This window comes from Cebus imitator, unplaced genomic scaffold (genome assembly GCF_001604975.1).
Source record: "Cebus imitator isolate Cc_AM_T3 unplaced genomic scaffold, Cebus_imitator-1.0 Scaffold216, whole genome shotgun sequence".
Classification (NCBI taxonomy): Eukaryota; Metazoa; Chordata; class Mammalia; order Primates; family Cebidae; genus Cebus; species Cebus imitator.
The window spans coordinates 418389-441228 of record NW_016107531.1 but is presented as its reverse complement, the minus strand read 5'-3'; the positions used below and the strand labels follow the sequence as shown (position 1 = coordinate 441228).

Here is a 22840-nt window from a genome sequence, read left to right as displayed (position 1 = left end):
GAGACGGGGTTTCACCATGTTGACCAGGATGGTCTCGATCTCTTGACCTCGTGATCCACCCGCCTCGGCCTCCCAAAGTGCTGGGATTACAGGCTTGAGCCACCGCGCCCGGCTAGTTTTTTATTTTTATTTTTTATTTATTTATTTATTTTTGAGATGTAGTCTCACTCTGTTGCCAATGCTGGAAGGCAGTGGTACCGTCTCAGCTCACTGCAACTTCTGCCCCCTGGGTTCAAGCAATTCTCCTGCCTCAGCCTCCCAAGCAGGTGAGATTACTGGGGCATGCCACCACGCCTGGCTAATTTTTTGTATTTTTAGTAGAGATGGAGTTTCACTATGTTGGTCAGGCTGGTCTTGAACTCCTGATCTCAGGTGATCCGCCCACCTCGGCCTCCCAAAGTGCTGGGATTACAGGTGTGAGCCACCACACCTAGCCAAGATCAAGTTTATAGTTGGCTAACAGAGGCCCAGAGAGATCAGATAACATTGCTGTTATTACCATTATTGCTACCACTGTTTGAGCCTTTATTGAGTGCTTCACCAGGTACCATGCTAACAATCCCATGTAATCCTCATAACCACCACATGAGACAGTTACTATTATTACCTCTATTGTGTAGATGAAACACATGGGGTGGCTGCCTGTAATCGCAACACTTTGGGAGGCCGAGGTGGGTAAATCACCTGAGGTCAGTAGCTGGGATCATAGGCATGCGCCACCACACCTGGCTAATATGGCAAAACTCCATCTGGGATTACAGATGCCTGCCACCACGCCCGGCTAAAAAAATTTGCCAGGCGTGGTGACAGGCATCTGTAATCCCAGCTACTCAAGAGGCTGAGGCAGGAGAATCACTTGAATCAGGGAGGCGGAGGTTGCAGTGAGCCAAGATCATGCTATTGCACTCCAGCCTAGGCAACAAGAGTGAAACTCTGCCTCAAAACAAACAAACACACAAAAACATGTTAGTATTAGATGTTAAGTGCTTGCCTAAGATCCCTTAGACAGAGCTGGGGTTTACTGGGATTTGAACACCCAGGTATATCTGATTCTCTAAATCCATTTGTTCTCTGGGGGAGGGGCCACAGACAGGAAGGGGATAATTAATCTTTTGTTCACTTTTTGAAAGGATGATACAGGTCAGGCGTGGTAGCTCATGCCTATAATCCCAGCACTTTGGGAGGCCTAGATGGGCGTATCACGAGGTCAGGAGACCATCCTGGCTAACAGGGTGAAACCTTGTCCCTACTAAAAAAAAAAAAAAAAAAAAAAAATTAGCTGGGCATGGTGGCATGTGCCTGTAGTCCCAGCTATTTGGGAGGCTGAGGCCAGAGAATCGCTTGAAGCCAGGAGGCGGAGGTTGCAGTGAGCCAAGATTGCACCACTGCACTCCAGCCTGGACAACAGAGCAAGACTCTTGTCTCAAAATAAAAAAGAAAAAGAAAGGATGATACATTTGCATAGTCCAAAACTCAGAAGGTACGGAAGGGGAATATCTCCCAGCCATGCTGTTCTTCTCTCCTGAGTTATGAATCCTTGCATGCGCACGCACACACACACACACACATACATATACACACACACATGTTCCCTCTCTCTACACAAATGGTCACACACTAGAGATACTCTTCTGTATCTTCACAGTACAAGTATCATATCCCCTACCTATGACTTGGCCAAGGCCACAACCAGAAAAGGGAAGGGCAGGCACTTGGCCTCCGAGCTCTGTGTTCAGTGTTTGCTCCCCACAGTGCTTCCCAACTCACCCACAGCAGCTGACTCAGCCCCAGGCTGCCTCTAACAACCACACACAAAAGGAGTGAGAAATGGCCCATACTGCCTTCTAGGCAGGACACTCCACCCTGCAAAAGGGACCTTAAGGCTCACTCCTCCATCTGGGAAGCCAGCCTGCCAGGGGACAGGGCAGGCAGTTGGACTTACCCTGTCTGCCTTCTTTTGCTGTGTGGAGACAGCAGAAAGAGCCCGCTCCAACTCTCCCACACGCCGCCGGGAATACTGCAGGCGGCTAGCCAGATCTTCGGACTCTCCTGGAATGAGAGAGGTTGAGATGGGGCCCAAAGGACTCCCCCTAAAGGCCTGTCAAAGTGCCAGGCTGAAGGATGATAGGGTGCTCAGATTCCCACCTTCTTTCTGCCTGGCAGCATGCTGAGTATGAGCCAGGGCTGTCTGTAACTCAGCTTTCTCTGATACGAGGATTCCTATGGTCTGAATGTGAACCTTTGGGAGAAAAGTCAAGAAAGTGCTGAAAAAGAAGGAAAGAAACATTCTCCAGAGAACAGGAGGGAACTCCACACCCTCCACTCACCTGTAACTGCTCCCTTAGGGCTCCCTGCTTTTGGTGACATTCTTTCTTTTCCTACAGGAAGAGGAATACAGAGCTCTTACTAAGGGAAAGCAGAGATGGCACAGCAAGGGACATGCCCCCAGAATGCCACCAATGCCTCAGGACAGGCCCACCCATGGAACCAAGTTATCAGGGACCCTGAGGGGATGGGGTGAAATCTGGGGGGGAGGGAGGGGTGAGCCTTCTTCCCCAGGCTTGGAGTGGGTGAGATGAGACTGAGGCCTCTACATTTGAATGCCCCCCAAACCCAGCAGTCATGTTGTGAGCAAACAAAGAAATCACGTTACTTCTTCCAACTGATCCGTAATTTCTTGGTTCTGTTGTTTCTGTGGGGAGAGTCAAAGGAAGGTGACTGAGGGTGGCCCCCTCAACTCTATTCTCCAGACCAGGAAGGGGTAGGCAGGGGCCAGGAATGGATTTTAAAGGCAAAGTTCTCAGACCCAATGGGAACACGAGCTGATAAACTCTCCTCAGGCTCCCAAGGAAAAGGGATTTGGGTCTTTGTTGGTTTTTGCCCACAGCCACAGAACTGGGTCTGGATCTGATTCTCTTGAAAGGATAGAAACATAAACCTCGAGAGATGAAGTGTGAAAAAAGCCCACCCTTCTGCCAGCTTGTGATTTAGAAAGATGCATTCATTCAACAAACATTTGCTGAGCATATACGGGCCAGGTACAGTTCTTAATAGCAGGGATATAAGACAGAAAAAGACAGATAGGAGCCCTTGGCCCTGATATTTACATTCTAGTGGGCCTTTAAATCTTGGACTCTCAGAGCTAAGAGACCTTTGATACTCTCTAACTCTACCTCCTCAGGAAATGCAAGCCCAAGGAGGAGAAGTGGCTTGTCCAGAATCAAACAGCAAATTAAGGACTGAGTCAAGACGGAAATATAGGGCTCCTGACAACCAGTCAGGCTAGCACCTCCTCGAGAGGCAACAACCCCAGGGTGTGTGTGGCAAGGACTTGAGCAGGGGTGTCTAGAGAAGAGAGAGTAGGCAAAGAGGGCAGCAACAGAAGAGCCATGCTGCATGCTCCGTGCTCTGGGGTCCCTCCAGCTGAGGCCTGGGCCCCCCAGCTCCCCATTCGCCCTTGGCACCAGGGGCCCCCTGCCCCTTTCTTCAGGGCCCCAATGGGAAACTGGAGCCCAGGATTGGCAGCGTGGAATCAGGGGACCCCACTGGACTCTTACCAATTTCTCTATCGTGACATTGAGTTGTTTGTTTGTTACATAGCTGGAGTCCAGGGCTACCGCTAGCTGTTGGTACCGGCTCTGAGGCGCATGCAGAGAGGAGGAGTTGGAGGAGGATTGGGGGGAGAGGTAGAGAGAGCAATCATTAGGGTTGGGGGGTGTGTGGGCTGTCTCAGCTGGCAGAGGGGCACCCAGCCCTCGCTGTGGGAGGAGGTTGGAGGGCTGGCCTGGAGGGTCACTGAGCCATGGCCCAGGGCCTCTTACCTCCAGGTCTTTCAGGTTAGCAGATGATGCTGGGCCCTCGCCATTGACACATGTTGTAGACTGTAAGAGATGAGAATGCACATGGAGATGTTCTGTCCTCCCAGTGTCTAAGCCCTCTGGCTTCCTTTCTTCCTCCTCATCTGGCAACATTTTCTTTTCTGCCTAACTTGGACCCTTTGTCCCGTAAACCCTTTTGTGCCTACTTCTCTCATGGTTCTTATTTCCCCACCATCCTTCCCTCCCGAGCAGCTCTCATCCAGTGCTGCAGCAGGATAAAATGATGCAACCAGTCACAGACTCCAACCCCTTCATGTGTACAGCTTCAAAGGAGAAGGCTCAGGGAAGAGGTGACTCCCTCAACATTTCCCAGAAAATCAGCTGGTCTCAGGATCTTCCCTTTCTCATGAATCCCTGCCTCAGTTTCTTTCTGTCATACTTTCCTCCCCCCTACACCCCACTCTGGGCCTCAATTTCTGAGGTACCTCACAAACAAGACCGTTGAGCTGCTGGGAGAGTTGTCGCAGGCTCTCGGTTGATGAGAAAGTCCTAGGGATGGAGACACAGGGGTCAGGGGTGCAGGTAGTTCAATGGGAAAGAAGGTCATGGGCAGTGGCCTCCCTGACTCTCTCCACCTAGAGACTGCTGCCCCAACAGGAGACACTCACTTGGTTTCATCCATGAGATTAGGGACATTGTCAGCATCATGATTCTGTGTGGGAAGAAACAGATGAGATGGTCATTCAATTTCTGGTAAGAATCATGCAGGATGGAGTGAGTCAAGCTCCCAAACTCATTCCAACAATCTTCCATCTCCCCATACCTCAAAGAAAAGCCTAGTCTGAGCCTTCCCCCAGCCTGGTCCCTAGGAAAAGCCGTTGGCCCTAGGGAACAAGCTACCTGTGAGAGAAGAGAATCTATAGTAGGTACAGGAGGGCAGGGGGCAGAGGGGAAGGAGGCACGAACCTGAGGTACCACCATGCTAGTGAGACTGGCACCCGGGGAAGGGACGCTGCCAGGTAACACGGTGTCATCAGATGGTTGTAGAGAAGCAGCATTGTCCTTGGGTGTCTGTCATAGAACAGAGCAGGTGGTTAGGGGGCCATGTGGGAGAGAAGGTGCCTCAGTGCCATGAACACAGGGTGTGGAACAGGTAGGATGGGTGTTGCTGCAGTCAGAGTGACAGTCACGCATGCTAAGAGCCACTCGGGGGTGTGCATATGGTTGCCCAGGCCTTGGGCTGCTAGGCAGCATTTCAAATGGTCAAAGCTCAAAGCAGGGGCTGCACAGCCCCCTTCACAAACACAAGGACCTCACTCTCCCTGGAGCTCAGCAAAAGACAGCAGCAGGCTCTGACCTTTGACAGCCACAGCAGGTGAGAGGAAGGTGTGCCAAAGTCAGGGAGAAGAAAGGCAGTGTTCTACCAGAAGGCCAGTCTGTGCTGCAGAGTGACACTAACTGGGCTCCTGTTGGGCAGAGGATGGTGATGAGGAAGTAGTTGTCTGGGCAATGCCCAATGTAGCTATCTGCCTCTCTCCTCCTTGCCTCCCTTCCCTTCTCCCCTGTGTTGGCACAATCATAGCTCACTGCAGCTTCCACCTCCTGGGCTCAAGCAATCCTCTCACCTCAGCCTCCCTAGTAGCTGAGACTACAGGCGCACCACCATGCTCAGCTAATTTTTATAGAGACACAGTCTCGCCATCTGGCCCAGGCTGGTCTCAAAGTCCTGGGCTCAAGTGATCCTCCCACCTTGCTGTCCCAAAGTGTTGGGGTTACAAATATGAGCCACTGCACCTGGCCTATTGGCTGTGTTTCTGATTCAGGCTTTTCAGGAAAAAAAAGTGTCCCAATTAGAATACAAGCCTATCCCCACTCTCTGGAGGTAAAAAGAGAATAAACCATGGCCACCATCCCTACCACAACCTCTTACCTGCAAAAACATTTACCCAACCAAGAAACCACCCAAGAAAACAGAGGTAAGACATCTGCCCTATGGCTCTTGGCAACTTGTAAGTTGTGGGGCCTCTTTCCTGGGAATAGTACCTGGGGACAATTCTAGGATTCAGGACTTGGAGTCATGTGGAGCCTCTCCTTTGACCCCAACTGGACCTACCTGCTTGTCCAGAGCCCCACTCAGCCTCTCTCCAGGCTCTGGCTTTACTCTTGGCCCAAGCCTCTGGCTCTAGAGATCTTCTAATATCCGACAGGCCAGATGGGCAAACAATGGAAAAAGCTGCTGACCAGCTAAGCTTGACAAGAGAGAAACAACAGGAAGCCAAGGCCTGGCCAGGGAAGCTGGTTCTGGGGGAAGTGGCTATACCTCTCTCTAGGGAAAGGACTGCCTGCTCACTGGACCCTTCAGCCCCAATGTCGGAAAACCCAAATCTGCTTTCTTCCTCAGAGCAAGTGCTGCAGAGGCTGGCAGAACTGAAGATAAGCCAAGTTGTCTTTGCATCTTTGCAAATTTACTGTGACCATGTAATCTGGTATTGCCTTGACAATTCAGTCTAGAACTGAATCTAATAGGTCAGAGCAGGGGTTCAGCACTGGCCAGGCATGAGCCTTTCAGGAAGGCTGGCATTCCTAGCCGTGTAGGCTTTAGGTCCCTCCTGGCATCTTGGGTTCCCGCTGATCTCTAGGATTAGACACAACAATGTTCAGAGGAGGGGAAGTTTTCTTTTTGCTTTTTGTTTGAGATGGAGTCTTGCTCTGTCGCCCAGGCTGGAGTGTAGTGGCGAGATCTCCCCTCACTGCAACCTCCGCCACCTGGGTTCGAGATTCTCCTGCTCCAGCCTCCCAAGCAGCTAGGATTACAGGCACACAACACCATGCTCGGCTAATTTTTGTATTTGTAGTAGAGATGGGGTTTCACCATGTTAGCCAAGCTGCTCTTGAACTCCTGACCTCAGGTGATCCACCCTCCTCAGTCTCCCAAAGTGCTGGAATTACAGGCGTGAGCTACCAGCTCAGCTGAAAAAGCATTTTTATGATTGCATTTAGCATGATTATTTTGTGAGAGACCAAGTTATTTCATAATTTTAAATCTTGTAGCCAAGAATGGAGATTTTTTTTTTTTTTTTTTTGGCGAGCCAGCCAGGAGATGAACCTGGAATCTTCTCAAGAATGGAGTTTTTAAAAAAGCCTACTCTCCTCAAAATGTCCCATCCTATTAAGATATTTTTTTCTCTCCCTTATTCCCTACTTCTAGAAATGTTATCATCCCTACCCAGGATTCTACAATCACAGGCCTGCACTCATGGAGTAGAAAACTTAGTAATAAAAATGAGAAATTAAAAAGAAACAGTTATGGATATAGAAAAGGTATAAAAAGAGCAAGGGGCTGGGCACAGAGGCTTACGCATGGAATCCCAGGACTTTGAGAGGCTAAGGCAGGCAGATCACTTGAGGCCAGGAGTTCGAGATCACCCTGAGTAACAGGGCAAAACACTGTCTCTACTAAAAATACAAAACAAACAAACAAACAAACAAACAAACAAACTAGCCAGGCATGATGGTACACATCTACAATCCCAGGTACTTGGGAAGCTGAGGCATGAAAATCACTTGAACCTGGGAGGGGGAGGTTGCAGTGAGCCAAGATTGCGCTACTGCACTCCAGGAGAAACAGGGAGACTCTTTCTCAAAAACAAAAACAAAAGCAAGAAGGAAATATGAGGATCTAGGCCTTTGTTTTCAGAATGGAGGGACCTGGGCTGGCACAGAATCTCAGAGCATTAGTAAACAGGCTGCAGACCCCTAATCGACTGGACCATTGGCAGAGCAAAAGCCAAATACATGACTGCAGGACTCATCAAGGCCTGTATTCCCCAGTGTCTCCTCTAAGCCAGCAAGGTGAGTCACAGCACCTGGACAGACCTGACCGACTGGAGGGTAACAAGTGTGATGACTGAACAACTCTCTAACCAGCCACCAAGGGTGCTCTGTCTCAGTCCCTCTCTCCATACCCTCCTTCAACAGGATCAGGCTCTATTCGTGCCCTGCTCCTCTGGCTTGCCAGGAGTCCCTGAGACAAGTTAGATATGGAGGAAATGGCAAATCACAGCCAGAGGAGATTGTCTCCTAGCCCTGTGTATCCCCACACCAGGCTCCCTGTGTTCCTGAAAGGTGCTCTGTGAGTTTATAGCACTGGCCATGACCTCACCACTCCCCCTGCCTCCCCCACTCCCTATATGGATGAATGTTACCCACCTTTAATCTTCAAGCCAGCCTCAAATGCCACTTCCTCCAGCCTGGAGTCCATTCGGAACCAACCTCCCCCCAAGATGAGCATTTGGAATTTTCCAAAATTCTTTCTTGCCTCCTTCAGAGGAGTCTGCCTCCCTCAGTGTGCAGCCTACCTTGTTCATCTATTTTCTCCACTGTTTATTTAGCAAAGTGCCTTTGTTGTCAAGAGCCCAATGAATGTGGTTAAATGTTCATTTGATTTTAAGAGAGATTAGAGGCAGAACATCTTGGTCACTCATCTGTCTGGGGAACCTCACATCTTTTACAGTTAGTTCCTCTGAAAAGATAGCTTCAATCATTCCAACTATAATGCGAGCTTATTTTCTCTTAACCCTTTGTTCCCTACTCTTAAATCAAAGTGAATTAATCAAAAAAAAAAATCACTAACTTCTATGTGGTCTACTGATCTTCGCCTTTAGGGGAAATCCTAAAGGTTGGTTAAGGTCTTTTTTTTTCATCTCTCCTAGTCTGAGAGTACCCACACTGGGCATTCAAAAGCCCAAATCTGAGGTCGGGGGCAGTGACTCATGCCTGTAATCCCAGCACTTTGGGAGGCTGAGGCAGGTGGATCACTTGAGCTCAGGAGTTCAAGACCAGCCTAGCCAACATGGCAAAACCCCGTCTCTACTAAAAATACAAAAAATGAGCCGGGCACAGTGCCGGGCGCCTGTAATCCTAGCTACTCAGGAGGCTGAGGCAGGAGAATTGCTTGAACCCAGGAGGCAGAGGTTGCAGTGAGCCAAGATCATGCCACGGCACTCCAGCCTGGCCGACAGAGCGAGACTCGGTCTCTAAAAAAAAAGAAAAGGAGCCGGGCGCAGTGGCTCACGCCTTAATCCCAGCACTTTGGGAGGCCAAGGCGAGCGGATCATGAGGTCAAGAGAGTGAGACCATCCTGGCCCACAGGAAACCCTGTCTCTTTTTAAAAAAAAAAAAAAAAAAAGAAAAGGAAAAACAAAAGCCCAAAATCCTACATGCCTGTTCTGAATGTTATTCCCAAATTATCTTTAAACTTTTAAACTGTAAGGTATGTCTCGCCTTCTCCAAGATGATACAAGATTTAGGGGAAGGATAAAAACCCAATCAATCAAGCAAGTGAAGAAGCGGACATAAACAGGCTGAAGGTTAATGGCAGCAACATAAAATAAGCCAGAGGCAAAGTATCCCCCAAACCAGAGAAGCCTCAGGGGCATGCACAGCTGGAGAGAGCAAGCCAGAGAGGGGTCTCGGCACTGCCTCACCTTCCACTTGTCCAATGGGGGGAGCGCTACCCCATTGGAGCGGTTAAGGTCGGACACCAGCACCTTCAGAATGTCCTGAATCTATAGGAGGCAAAAAGGGAAAAACAAGGGCAGGGGGAGAAAGACAGAAATGGCTTACAGAGAGGCAAGAAAGTCAAGGAAGGAGGAAGACGTGGGTTCAGGGAAACGAAATGCTGAAGAAGAGTGGAGGAGATCAATACCATGGCCTGTGCCATCCTTCCAAATGGCCACCTGCTGCCGTGCCAGGGGCAGAAACAAATAGATGGAAAAGTCCCCTGAGTGATGCAGTCATACAAGGTGGAGTCGCCTAACCAGGGCAGCTCTCAATATGCTCATTGGACCCCTCAGGCCCACGATGTGGGCGATGAATCTGGTAGAGCTACAGACCTTGACCTTAATTTTAAAAACCAGACTTCTGAGTAAGGGTTCACTTGAACAAAGGGGGTTCCAGCTAAAAAACAAGCTTGAAAGATACTGATCTTATCCAATGTCATCTTATGAGGAAGAAACTCAGGCCCAGGGAAAGAAGTGGTTTTTCTGTAGTCATCCAGCAAGCTGGTGACAAAGATGAACTCAAAAGTTAGATCTTCTCCTAATTCTAGCACCTGGGGCTCTCCTCACCACACCCTGGGGCCCTTTCAGTGACTCCTAAAGGGATAGCCTGATGCCAAGTGGCTGTTCTCGTTGCCCTGGCTTCCCCTTGAGACTGGGGATGAGGAAAATGAAACAGCAACTACCATTTCCTGGGTGTCCTAAGTGTTTACAGCAGGCCCTGCACTAGGGATTAACATAAACACAACAACAATAACAAATCTCATTTAAACTTCACAAGCGTAAATAAAACAATACTTTACAGATGTGAAAAGAGAGGCCCAAAAATCTCCAACAATTTGCACTAAAATCATATCCCTAGCAGATGGATAGGTATGATATAAACCCAGAACTCTTAACCAGTACCAGACAGTTCTTCCACAGTCATCACAATTACCCTCTGCTGCCCCTTGGGCCCCCTGTCCCCAGGAGCCTGGCCAGCCAAGACTCACATCCTCAGATGAGTGGCAATCACCAGAATTGGTTGTCTCAGGGCTACTGCCATTTTTAATTTTCTTCTTCTTTTTTGCTCCTGCAGGAACACCAGGGCTATTCCTCTGCTGATATTCTCTCAGCTGTGGAAAAGAAGAACAGCAATACTCATGAGAACTACAAGCCCCTACAGTTACATCCTACTTTACAATTTTTCCAAAATAGTCTTATAGACCAGCTGATTTAATGCCACCAACAACTGTACAAGCTCTTATCATAATCACTTAGTGACTGACAGGGACTGTTACCATGGCTTAAAAAAAGGCAATAATTGAACTTAAACTCAGTCTTCTGACTCCGAGCTCAGGGGTTTTGCCACAAATCAGCAGCTACCAGGGCCCAAATCCAGAGGCAGAGGTAGAAAAGTAAAAATTAAGCAGGCAGGAACTATACACTGTGTGGTTTAGAATCATACATCCTCACACGTTTGTTAGTGTAAGAAATGCACGAATATCTCTCAAACTTTTACATCAATGTATCCTCATGGCAGAAGGCAGCCTTTCTGTTAAATCTAGGAATTTAACAGAAAGAGGACAACCCAAGCCTCATTTCAGAGAGAAGTCTGGTGTATTCTCACACATTTATGTGACTGTTATCCCTAAGTACATTAATGTTTTTCTCTCTCAAGAGAATCAAGGGAAACCGATGCTTCAGAAAGATGCATATTTATCCACTGCGCTCCAAGTACCCCCAGGTTGAGATGGTATGAGAAAGATTCAAGCTGTCGAGTTCAGTTTCCCAAGACCTGTTCCACAGAAGATAAGGAGATCTCATTCCAAACACCACTGATTAAAGGGCACTCTGGTCCCAGAACCATGGAGAATTCGAATATGAGGTGGAGATGTCAGAGAAAAACGTTAAAGTCTCTCTGGAGAGTAGAAGCCTGGGAGAAAACCAAACCAAACTCATTCTCACATTGCCACCCAGAGATACTGCCAACGTTTTGAACTCACAGGGGAAGTGCAGGCTTTTCACACTGTCAACGTCTGTGTTAAGGGAGTAAGGCAGCCTGAAACCTCTCCCTCCTAGGTCCCATAGTCCCCATTCCCCTTCCAGCTGGAAATTTATGCTGTGACCAGAGGAACCAGAAATGGGATAAGAACACTTATGGGGCTGGGTCCTAAGATCAAAGGCTGGTATAGAGCACTAATTACGGTTGGGGGGGTGTGACGTCACTACATTCCACTCTTCCCGGGGGTTGGGGGGGACATCGGCGTGTCGTCCGAGTCGCCGCTCTGCGATGGGGGAGGGGAGCACAGGGCCAGGACCCAGGTCCTTGGAGACTCGAGCCCAAAGAGCCCAGGGAGGGCCGGTTTGGGGCGGCAGAAGGTGAGGGCCGAGTCTGGAGCGGGGAGCTCCTGGAGTCTAGGGCCCAAAGTCACTGGCTGAGCTGCTGAGGACCGAGGTCCTTGGAGACACCAGCCCAAAGAGCCCAGGGAGGTTGGACCTGGGGCGGCAGGACGTGAGGGCCGAATCTGGAGCGGGGAGCCCCGGGAGTCACCAGCCCAAAGTCACCCGGGGGCGACTGGCGAGGGCGGGGGCTGGGCGGTTGAGGGGGCGGGGCTGGCTGACAAGACTTTGGTGGGGGCAGCCCAGAGGCGCCGGGGGGCCCAGCCCGGTGTGCCTCAGGAGTGGCACGAACTCTGGCCGCGGTCCTGCCATAGGAGGGGGGCTGGGGCTGGGTCGGGGAGCCGCGACCCGGCGCGCTTTACCTTTTTCTTCGCTGCGGCCAATTTGCTCTGTCGGGTTTCTTCCGACATCGCGGGGCGGGGAGGGAGGCGGGGTTGGGGCCACATCAGCGCAATCCCGGCAACCACTGCGTAAGTCAGTCAGCCACCGCGCAGCAGTGCGACCTAGCCAGAGGAGGCGTAACCAGGGCGCTATTAGAGGGCAGAATAGGGGCGTGGCCTCAACGATCCAAGCCCATTGGTCAATGAGAAAGATGAAGCGGAAAGGAGGCGTGGCCAAGCGGCGGCGTGGCCAGAGGGACCTGTGGCGTCACAACAAAAGCTGCGCACGCAACCGCTGTCCCCGCCCATCCCGGGTGAAGAGCGGGGCTGGTTATCGTTGGGTGCGCGCGCACCTTTCTGTGCGACCGTTCACGCTCGGGCTCAGAACCTGAGAGCCTATTCTCCGACTCCCGCCCTGGACCCTCTTGCGCCACTCAACCCCCCGATCCGGGGGCCTCGGACCCCAGGGCTCAGGAGGTGGGCAAGAAATGGACTCCACAGTTTCTTACCTGACTCCTCACAGCCCTGTCCCAGACTTTCCCTTTCCAGAAATCACTTCCAAAGACTCCCATCCAGTATCTCCAGACAACCCCCCTCTCGGAACTTCCCCTTCCTAGAGGGTCTCTACCCTGATCCTGGGAGCGTATGTGTCCCCTTTTCGAGCGGGCTGTGGTTTCAATGAGGCTTTCCCCTCGGATTCCTCTGCAGGACTGAATCAGGACTTACCCGAAGTTGCCGCGGGGCCTTCCGATCCCCTGTGAGTATGACTTACCCACACCCACCTTCCCATCCCCGACACTCCCTACGTGTGAGTCCTTGCCGCTCCCAGCCCTCCTCCCCATCTCAACAGCAGCTGATCCCCACTTGGCCCTCTTCCATTTCTTCTCCCAGCCGACTGAGAACCTCCAGGTCTTTTGTCAATCCCTCCCCTTTCTTTCCTCCCCCCTGCCAGTCTTCAAAGAAGTGCTATCCTGTCCTGTCCTAGTCTAACTCTTCTCCCTCCCCTTCCTGTCTCCTGCCTCCTCAGATGCCTTTCACTCCAGTCAAGCACCAGCCATCTCTCCTGGTTTCACCCCTCACCCAGCCCTGCCTTTAAACAAACCCACAGGTCCCCAGTCAGGAAAATGCTTGGTGTTCACCCTGGTCACTCCTTTAGTTGCTAATAGTCTCTCCTCTTCTCTGGCAAGCCACCCCCAAAACGCAGCCTCCTCCTCCTCTCATCCCCCAGTTGGAGTTGCCACTACCACTACCACCACTCTCAAGTTAGATCATGAGGACCAGGAGAAGTGGCTCACACCTGTAATCCCAGCACTTTGGGAGGCTGAGGTGGGTGGATCATTTGAGGTCAGGAGTTCAAGACCAGCCTGGCCAACATGGTGAAACCCTGTCTCTACTAAAAATACAAAAAAAAAAAAAAAAAAAAAATCAGGCAAGCGCGGTGGTGCATGCCTGTAATCCCAGCTACTCAGGAGGCTGAGGCAGGAGAATCACTTCATCCAGGGAGGTGGAGATTGTAGTGAGCCGAGATTGCCCCACTGCACTCCAGCCTGGGCAACAGAGCTAGACTATGTCTCTAAAAAAAAAGAAGAAGTTAGATCAGGAAAGACTTGGTATTTGTTTGTTCATTGATTTAGCAACTCTGCAATGCAGGTGTGTGCCAGAGAGCCCCCTGCCCTCCAGGAGCCACAGGCCAAAAAACAGTTCCAGTACAAGTATACACATGGGTTCTGAGAGGGGAACCCCAGGGTTGGACTTGCAAAGAGGGCTCTCCGGAGATGGCAGGGTCAGAGGCAAGGTCTGAAGGGCAAGTCACAGTGAGCCCAGATGACAATGACAAGGTGGCAGCCACAGTTTGCCAAAAGCATTTGGCTGACTGAACTCTTGCGAGTGAGTTGGTTTCCACTGTTTTTGACCATGGAGTAACTAACTACAGATGATGCCCTGCTCATTCATGCTAATTCATTCCTTCCCTTTTCTTTTTTGTTTTATTGGGACAGGGTTTCACTCTGTTGCCCAGGCTGGCTTGCAATGGTGCAATCTGGGCTCACTGTAACCTCTGCCTCCCAAGCCCAACCCATCCTCCCACCTCAGCCTACCGAATAGCTGGGACCACAGGCGTGTGCCATGATGCCTGGCTAATTTTTTTGTATTTTCAGTAGAGACAGATTTTCGCCATGTTGCCCAGGCTTGTCTCAAACTCCTGAGCTCAAAGCAACCCGCCTGCCTCGGCCTCCCAAAGTGCTGGGATTACAGGCAGGAGCCACCATGCCCAACTCCCACTCCTTCCATTTTTAAAAACAAGGCTCGGCCAGGCATGGTGGCTCATGCCTATAATCCCAGCACTTTGGGAGGCCAAGGCGAGCGGATCAGCTGAGGTCAGGAGTTCGAGACCAGCCTGGCCAACATGTTGAAATGACATCTCTACTAAAAATACAAAAACTAGCCAGGTGTGGTGGCAGGCACCTGTAATTCCACCTACTTGGGAGGCTGAGGCAGGAGAATCACTTGAACCCGGGGGGCAGATGTTGCAGTGAGCCGAGATCGCACTGCATTCCAGCCTGGGTGACACAGCAAGACCTTGTCTCAAAAAAAGAGGCTCTGTTGAGCACTGTCCCCATCAGCTTACTTTACATACATCATCTTTCCAGTTCCTTCCAGCAACCTTTGAGGCAAGATGGTTTACTGTCCCCATGTTGAGATAAGGCCCATGAGTTCCAGAGAGATGAATATAGCCAGGACATGGCAGAGCTGGGGACTTTGAACTGAGTTCTTTTTGTTTTGTTTTGTTTTTTGAGACACAGTATCACTGTCTCCCAGGTTAGAGTGCAATGGCACTATCTCAGTTCACTGCAATCTCCGCCTCCCAGGTTCAAGTGATTCTTCTGCCTCAGCCTCCATAGTAGCTGGAATTACAGTCGCCTGCCACCATGGCCCACTAATTTTTGTTTTTTTAGTAGAGACAGGGTTTTTCTGGTCTTGAACTCCTGGCCTCAGGTGATCACCTGCCTTGGTCTCCCAAATTGCTGGGATTACAGGTGTGAGCCACCACATCTGGCCTTGAACTGAATTCTTAACCGGTACCCTGTGCTTGCTCCTCTTTGGGCCTCTTTGCAGGAGCATCCTCCTGACCTCCTCCCTCTTTTTCTGTGCACACTTGGCTGGCTCCTCTGCTCCCTGCCACTCCTGAGGTAAATGTGGGCATTTCCGAGTCACTCCGCCCTCCTCTTGCTGTTCTCTTTCTGCACACCCACTCCAAGGTCTCACTTCCACGCCCTCATCCCACCCCAGTGACCACAACTCTCCTGTCTCTCTCCAGTCCTGACCTTTCTTGGGACACCCAGAGCTGCCTCCATAATCTTTGCCTTCCTGCTTGCCAAGTCTGAAATCACACTCAGCCTCCTAACCAGGACCACAAACCAACTCCTCCACCTGCCCTTGCATCATCAAAGGAACTCCAGGCTCTTGAAGTGGGCTCTGCCTCTCCTCCTTTTTTTTTGTTTTGTTTTTTTTGTTTTTGTTTTTGTTTTTTGAGAGAGTCTCACTCTGTTACCCAGGCTGAAGTGCAATGGCACGATCTCAGCTCACTGCAACCTCTGCCTCCCAGGTTCAAGCGATTCTCCTGCCTTAGCCTCCTGAGTAGCTGAAATTATAGGTGTGTGCCACCATGCCCAGCTAATTTTTGTATGTTTAGTAGAGACGGGGTTTCACCATATTGGCCAGGCTGATCTCAAACTCCCGACCTCTTGATCCACCTGTCTCGGCTTCCCAAAGTGCTGAGATTACAGGCATCAGCCACTGTGCCTGGCCGCCTCTCCTCCTTTCTAATAGCATCATGCATGGTTGCATTTGTTCTTTCTCACACCACTGTCCCCTCACTCACCCATTAACATACATGGAAACCACTCTCATTTCCCCCAACACATGTGCTCTCTCCTGCCTTCCAGCATTCGAGCACACATTCATCCCTGGGTATCCACGGAGATTGCTGCCAGGACCCCCATGGAGTGGTACAAGACAAAAAGTCTGTACATGTTCAATACAAACTCAACCATGCTTTTTTCTCAATCAGATATTTTCAGTGTGAAACCCACTGATATGGACGGCCAACTGTTCCGTCCCCTCTGCCTGCAATACTTTCTTCCACCTTTCTGCCAAGCTAAAGCCTGCTCATCCCTTAAAATTCAGCTTCCTTGGAGAAGCCTTATCCCCACTCCTGGCTCAGTCCAGTTGCCTTGTTAGACCCTCCCATAGCACACTGTACTTCAAAGCCTTTTTTAGATTTATAATTCATTTATTGGTTATTCATTCATTCATTAATAAATATTGAGTGCCTACTGTGTGCCATGTACTGTTGTAGACACTGCAATCAGCAGTGAACAGAAGTCTCTTCATGCATGGACATTACACTTCAGTGATGTAAAGCAACGTAAGACAATGAAAATAATGAAATGCATAACTTGATGGGTGATGAAAAATTCTATAAAACATCAGGAGGCGAAGTGTGGTGGCTCATGCTTGCAATCCTAACATTTTGGGTGGCCAAGGTTTGAGGATCGCTCCAGCCCAGAGTTCAAGACCAAACTGGGTGACATAGCAAGACCCCATCTCTACAAAAACTTAAAAATTAAAAAAAAAAAAGTTAGCTGAGTGTTATGGAACATGCCTGTCCTAACAGCTACCCAGGAGGCTGAGGTGGGAGGATTGCTTAAGCCCAGAAGGTTGAGGCTACAGTGAGGTGTGATTTTGCTACTGCACTCCAGCATGGATGATAGAGCGAGACAAACCCTATCTTAAAAGAAAAATTAAATTAAAAAAATATTTTAAAAAGGCGCAGTGGCTCACGCCTATAATCCCCAGCACTTTGGGAGGCCGAGGCGAGCAGATCACGAGATCAACGGTTCGAGATCAGCCTGACCAGCATGGTGAAACCCTGTCTCTACTAAAAATACAAAAATGAGCCAGGCATGACAGTGCGTGCCTGTAATCCCAGCTACTTGGGAGGCTGAGGCAGGAGAATTGCTTGAACCTGGGAGACGGAGGTTGTGGTGAAATATATATATGCCAGGCATGGTGGCTCACACCTGTAATCCCAGCACTTTGGGAGGCCAAGGCGAGTGGATCACCTGAGGTCAGGTGTTCGAGACCAGCCTGGCCAACATGGCGAAACCCCATCTCTACTAAAAATAAAAAAATTAGCCGGGTATGATGACACATGCCTGGCAGGAGAATAACTTGAACCTGGGAGGCACAGATTGCAGTGAGCCGAGATCGCGCCACTGCACTCCAACTTGGGCAACAGAGCAAGACTCCGTCTCAAAAAATAATAATTATTATAATTATATATATAAATCAAGAGAAAGGAAATGATTGATTGAGACATGACCATCGTAGACAGGGCTGTCGGAGATGGCCTTTCTGATGTGGCCATACATAAGTAGAGCTTTTAAGTGGAAGCACCTGGAGGAAGAAAATTGTTGGGTGCTTTCTCTTTGGGGCTAGGCTATGCATTCTATGAGAGCAGTGGGCTGGACTTGATGTGTCATTCATTGCTGCTCTCCTGGACCCTTTGTCAGTTCCTAGCAGAGAGTGCTCACTCATTCTGCTGAGTGACTGGTTACAAGTCACTAACCTAAAACCAGGAAGAGTGTCTTTGGTGTCTTCTTGTATCATGTGTAGACAGCTCATTCAACATATGTTTCCTGAAGATTGGCTGTGTACTAGGCACTGGCCTTCACAGCTTCTATAGGCAGAAAGGGCAAAGATGAAACATAACTCCAAGGAAGGGTTTTATCCAATGAGATTATAAACCCAGTGACAGCTGGGCACGAGGGCTTACGCCTGTAATCCCACACTTTGGGAGGCTGAGGCGGGCAGATCACTTGAGGTCAGGAGTTTGAGACCAGCCTGGCCAACATGGTGAAACCCTGTCTCTACTAAAAATACAAACATTAGGCCAGGAGCGGTGGCTTATGCCTGTAATGCCAGCACTTTGGGAGGCCGAGGGGGCAGATCATAAGGTCAAGAGATCGAGACCATCCTGGCCAACATGGTAAAACCCCGTCTCTACTAAAAATACAAAAATTAGCTGGGTGTGGTGGCGCACGCCTATAGTCCCAGCTACTTGGGGGTCTGAGGCAGAAGAATCACTTGAATCCAGGAGGTGAAGGTTGCAGTGAGCTGAGATCGTGCCACTGCACTCTAGCCTGGGTGACAGAGAGACTCTGTCTTAAAAAAAAAAAAAAAAAAAATCCCAGATGATTAAGTTCCACTTGCTGGAACTTAGTCATAGAGCCACACCTAATTCCAAGGAAAGCCTGGACATGTAGTCTTATTCAGGGGGCTGGGGTGCCTATTAGCAAGAAGAAGCAGGGAGCGACTACTGGGGGACATGTAGGCTCTGAATTGTGGATCACTGGTCAGTCTGGCTGATGACTTTTTCTGCCTCTCAGAGGCCATTGCCCAAATCTGGCCAGGCTGATCAGACCAGTGAGGAATCTCTGCACCTTGACATTCAGAAACTGAAGGAGAAGAGGGACATGCTGGACAAGGAGATCTCCCAGTTCATATCTGAGTAAGTCTCATTCGGTTCCCCAGCATGGTTAAGATAACTTTTGGCTGCGCGCAGTGGCTCTTGCATATAATCCCAGCACTTTGGGAGGCCAAGGCAGGCAGATTACTTGAGGTCAGGAGTTTGAGACCATCCTGGCCAACATGGCAAAACTATCTCTACTAAAAATACAAAAAAATAGCCAGGTGTGGTGGCATGCACCTGTAGTCCCAGCTACTCAGGAGGCTAAGGCAGGAGAATCACTTATACCTGGGAGATGGAGGTTGTAGTGAACCGAGATCATGCTACTGCACTCCAGCCTGGGTGTCAGAGTGAGAATCTGTCTCAAAAAAAAAAGATAAATTTTAGCTCTCTAACTGCCCAGTAACTGAAACCCAGTCGCACTGGCTTAGCATAGAAATAGAACTGTGCTTCTGGATTCAGGGTATTTCAGCAGCCTCTCAGGTAGGGAGATGCTCTGGCTGCTGAGGTCCTGAACTAGGACCTGGATAGCTGTCTGGAATGAAAGCTGTTGCTCTCTCAGTCTCTGGAGCTATGTTCTCCGCCTCTGTTTCCCTCTGCACAGACTCCATTCTCTCTCTGCAGGTGGAGTTTTCAGTGTGTAGGGGAAGCTGGCTCTTGAACACATCCTGGAGTTCCCCACGCCCCTTGCTCCAGCCACATGGCAGAGTGTGTGCACTTCACACTTGAGGGAATCCACCTGGCTGTTTGGATTACGTGCCCATCTGCAAGTCCCTCAGCTGTGGCCAGGGTCACATAGTACCACTGTGGCTGGAGACCCTGCCCTAAGAAGACAGGGGGTGTTTGCCAGGAGTGAGGACCTGGGGAGATCCCCTGCCCTGCTGTAAGCTTCATGAGGGCAGGGCCTGTCTTGCTGTCACCATATCCCCAGTACCTAGCACCGAGCAGGCCCTTCAAGATGCCTTATTACTGCCTGAGCCTGGGGTCATCATCTGCTTTCTTAACTGGGCTGTCTTTCCCCTTCCCTCCATCGCTCATCCCAGAGGCTACAGTGTGGATGAACTGGAGGACCACATTACCCAGCTTCACGAGTACAATGACATCAAGGATGTGGGGCAGATGCTGATGGGCAAACTAGGTGAGTAGCTGGGACTCCAGAGCCACCAGCAGGCATCATAGGTTGTCTTCTCGCCTAGAGGTGTTGGGTTTTGCTCCTGGGCCTCCTAACTTGCCAGCTGTCTTGCCTTCCTCAGTTGGCCTGCTCCTGGGCTGCCCCAGCCCCTCTCCTTACCAGCCTCTGGCCTCCCTGGCCACCTAGGTTTGTTCCTCAAGTACAGAGCCTGCTTTGGAGCTGCAGGCAGGTTTGAGCGGGGCTTGCCCATCTGCCAGACTGAGGATTCAGGGTCTCCCCAGTCTTCTGGGGCCTACTCAGAGTGATCAAGATACCAACCATGCCTCAAGTGGCTGGCTTGCTAAAGAGGCAGCAAGTGCAACGGTGACCCTTTGTGACTTTAAGGAGTATTTTGTTCCTTCTTGAACAAAATCTTACTATCTAGAGGGCTTTAGCAGAGACACCAATACCTGTGTGTCACGCTGGCTAGGAGAGCCTACCTTGAAGGTGAGGAAATTTGCAGGTGGCCCCCTACATACCCTTCAGTTCCATCCCCTGGCTCGGAGTGGTAGGCACGTTGATGTTCAGCAGCCAGTAACCACTGGGGTAGTGCTCAGAGCTAGGCTGTGTTTCTTTCTTTATTTATTTTTTTAATTTGAGACAGAGTCTCACTCTTGTTGCCCAGGCTGGAGTACAATGGCGCCATCTGAGCTCATTGCAACCTCCGCTTCCCGGGTTCAAGCAATACTCCTTCCTCAGCCTCCAGAATAGCTGGGATTACAGGCATGTGCCACCATGCCCAGCTAATTTTGTAGTTTTAGTAGAGACGGGATCTCTCCATGTTGGTCAGGCTAGTCTTGAACTCCCGAACTCAGGTGATCCACCCGCCTTGGCCTCCTAACGTGCTGGGATTACAGGCATGAGCCACAGCGCCTGGCCTGCTTCCCTGTGTTTCACTGGAGAATGGGCCCCAGAGGAGGAGAAGGAAGAAACTGGAGGCAGGAACTATAGATGAATGAGAAGAGCAGGGTGATCAGGGCCCAAGAAGAAGGGGATGTGAGGGGAGTGTAAGCTAGTGTTTAAGACCAGAAGCTCAGCTGGACGGGGTGGCTCACGCCTATAATCCCAGCATTTTGGGAGGCTGAGGCCAGTGGATCACCTGAGTTTGGGAGTTGGAGACCAGCCTGACCAACATAGAGAAACTTTGTCTCTACTAAACATAAAATTAGGTATAGTGGCACATGCCTGTAATCCCAGCTACTCAGGAGGCTGAGGCAGGAGAACTGCTTGAACCCTGGAGGCAGCGGTTGTGGTAAATGGAGATGGATCCACTGTACTCCAGCCTGGGCAACAAGAGCAAAACTCCATCTCAAAAAAAGAACATAAGCTCTTAGTAGTGAGACTCAGCATGAGGCCTGTCACTTCCAGGTCATATGATGTGAAGCAGGTGGCCTATCCCTTTTTTATTTTAGACTAGGTCTCACTCTGACATCCAGGCTGGAGTGCAGTGGCATGATCTCGGCTCCCTGCAACCTCTGCCTCCCAGGTTCAAGTGATTCTAGTGCCTCAGCCTCTCGAGTAGCTGGGACTGCAGGCGCCCACCACCACGCCCAGCTAACTTTTGTTTTTTTAGTGGAGAAGGGGTTTCACCATGTTGGCCAGGCTGGTCTTGAACTCTTGACCTCAAGTGATCCACCTATCTTGGCCTCCCAAAGTGCTAAGATTACAGGCGTGAGCCACCATGCCTGACCTCCTTTTTGTTTATTCAGTGAACATTTACTGAGCAGCTACACTATGCCTGGCACTCTACAGAGTACTGGGGACACTTTGATGAACTGGACACTTTTTTTTTTTGAGACAAAGTTTTGCTCTTGTTGCCCAGGCTGGAGTGCAGGGGTGTGATATTGGCTCACTGCAATCTCCGCCTCCTGCCTCCTGAGTTTAAGCAATTCCCCTGCCTCAGCCTCCCGAGTAGCTGAGATTACAGGAGTCCGCCACCACACCCAGCTAATTTTTTCTATTTAGTGAACCAGACACTTGAAGGTCTCTGCTCTCACGTGGTTTGTTTTCCTGTTGGGGGTGGAGGAATACCCAGGAAGTAAGTGGACTCAGCAGGTTAATGACAAAATGTGTTAGGTGCTGCGAAGGTGACAAAGGGCAGAGATGGGGAGAATATTGAGGTATGAACAGCAGGGCGCTAGGGGTAAGATAAGGTAGTCAGGGGACAGCTCTGAGGAGAACCCTTCCCCAGGAGAAAGGACCAGTCTTTGTGGAGAAAGGAGGCAGAATAGCATCATGGGGGCTCCAGAGGGGCAAACTCAATCTAGCCCGTGGGCCATGCGGTGGAGTCTGATATGTCCAGCACGCACAGCATACAGTCAGCTTACATTTGAAGCAGATGAGTCCAGCAGCTCTGTGCGGAGAATGGAATCGAGGGAGCTCTATTTCATTCCTCTTCAAAATGGGGTGAGGGTCCAAGGAGTCCTCGTAGGTCCAGTGTTGAACACAGTGGCTGGCACATGGAGGAGCTCCGGTGGGAGTTATTAGCGTGGCATGGCCCACGGGGGGGCAGCCTGGAAGGAGTAGCAGGGGGCTTACCTCAGCCAGTTAGACGAGGCACAAATGTGGGCACCGGCTTGTAGCCAGAGGTGGTCCTGGTGGGTCAGAGCAGTGACACTGGCTCGGGGCATTGGCTGTACTCCCTCCCACCTCCCCACTGGACATTTAGCCTTCCTTCCTTCCTTTCAGCTGTGATCCGAGGTGTCACCACCAAAGAGTTGTATCCAGAGTTTGGTCTGGACATGAATGACTGAGCAGCACCCAGGGACAGTGTGACCATGATAAACCCTGAGAGCCCAACCAGCATACCTACAGAGTTTCCAGTGAGAAAATGCCAGAAGCGCTTTTCTAGAGAGCCCAAGATGAATTGGGAGGAGCCTAGAGGAAAGGAAGGCCGGGAGGAAGGGGCGTTCCCAGCTCCAAGTTTCCTGAAATGTCGCAGTGATACTTGTATAGGGGTACATGTATTTTATTTGTCAATAAACGGATACTGATTCCCTCTA

At 50.3% G+C, this 22840-nt stretch overlaps 2 protein-coding genes across 5 annotated transcripts in view; one reads left to right on the top strand and one right to left on the bottom strand.

Moving 5' to 3' along the window:
- Window positions 1–12262, bottom strand: part of GOLGA2 (golgin A2) — a 21366-nt gene extending 9104 nt beyond the window's left edge. Inside the window, exons 1-12 of one of the 4 annotated variants that reach the window (XM_017549003.2) lie at window positions 12121–12262; window positions 10369–10491; window positions 9305–9385; window positions 4785–4889; window positions 4487–4530; window positions 4304–4367; window positions 3822–3881; window positions 3558–3638; window positions 2654–2692; window positions 2328–2378; window positions 2146–2239; window positions 1943–2049 (exon numbers count right to left, since the gene is read on the bottom strand). In XM_017549003.2, the coding sequence (XP_017404492.1) occupies window positions 1943–2049; window positions 2146–2239; window positions 2328–2378; window positions 2654–2692; window positions 3558–3638; window positions 3822–3881; window positions 4304–4367; window positions 4487–4530; window positions 4785–4889; window positions 9305–9385; window positions 10369–10491; window positions 12121–12204 (933 nt within the window). In that variant the 5' untranslated portion in view covers window positions 12205–12262. The remainder of the gene's footprint in view (window positions 1–1942; window positions 2050–2145; window positions 2240–2327; window positions 2379–2653; window positions 2693–3557; window positions 3639–3821; window positions 3882–4303; window positions 4368–4486; window positions 4531–4784; window positions 4890–9304; window positions 9386–10368; window positions 10492–12120) is intronic. The other 3 variants (XM_017549005.2, XM_017549004.2, XM_037745887.1) reach the window with 3 other exon arrangements.
- Window positions 11634–22840, top strand: SWI5 (SWI5 homologous recombination repair protein). The gene is made up of 5 exons (XM_037745889.1): window positions 11634–11737; window positions 12847–12895; window positions 18588–18709; window positions 19711–19805; window positions 22527–22840. The coding sequence occupies exons 1-5, from the start codon at window positions 11649–11651 to the stop codon at window positions 22589–22591; spliced, it is 420 nt and encodes a 139-aa protein (XP_037601817.1). The 5' UTR covers window positions 11634–11648; the 3' UTR covers window positions 22592–22840.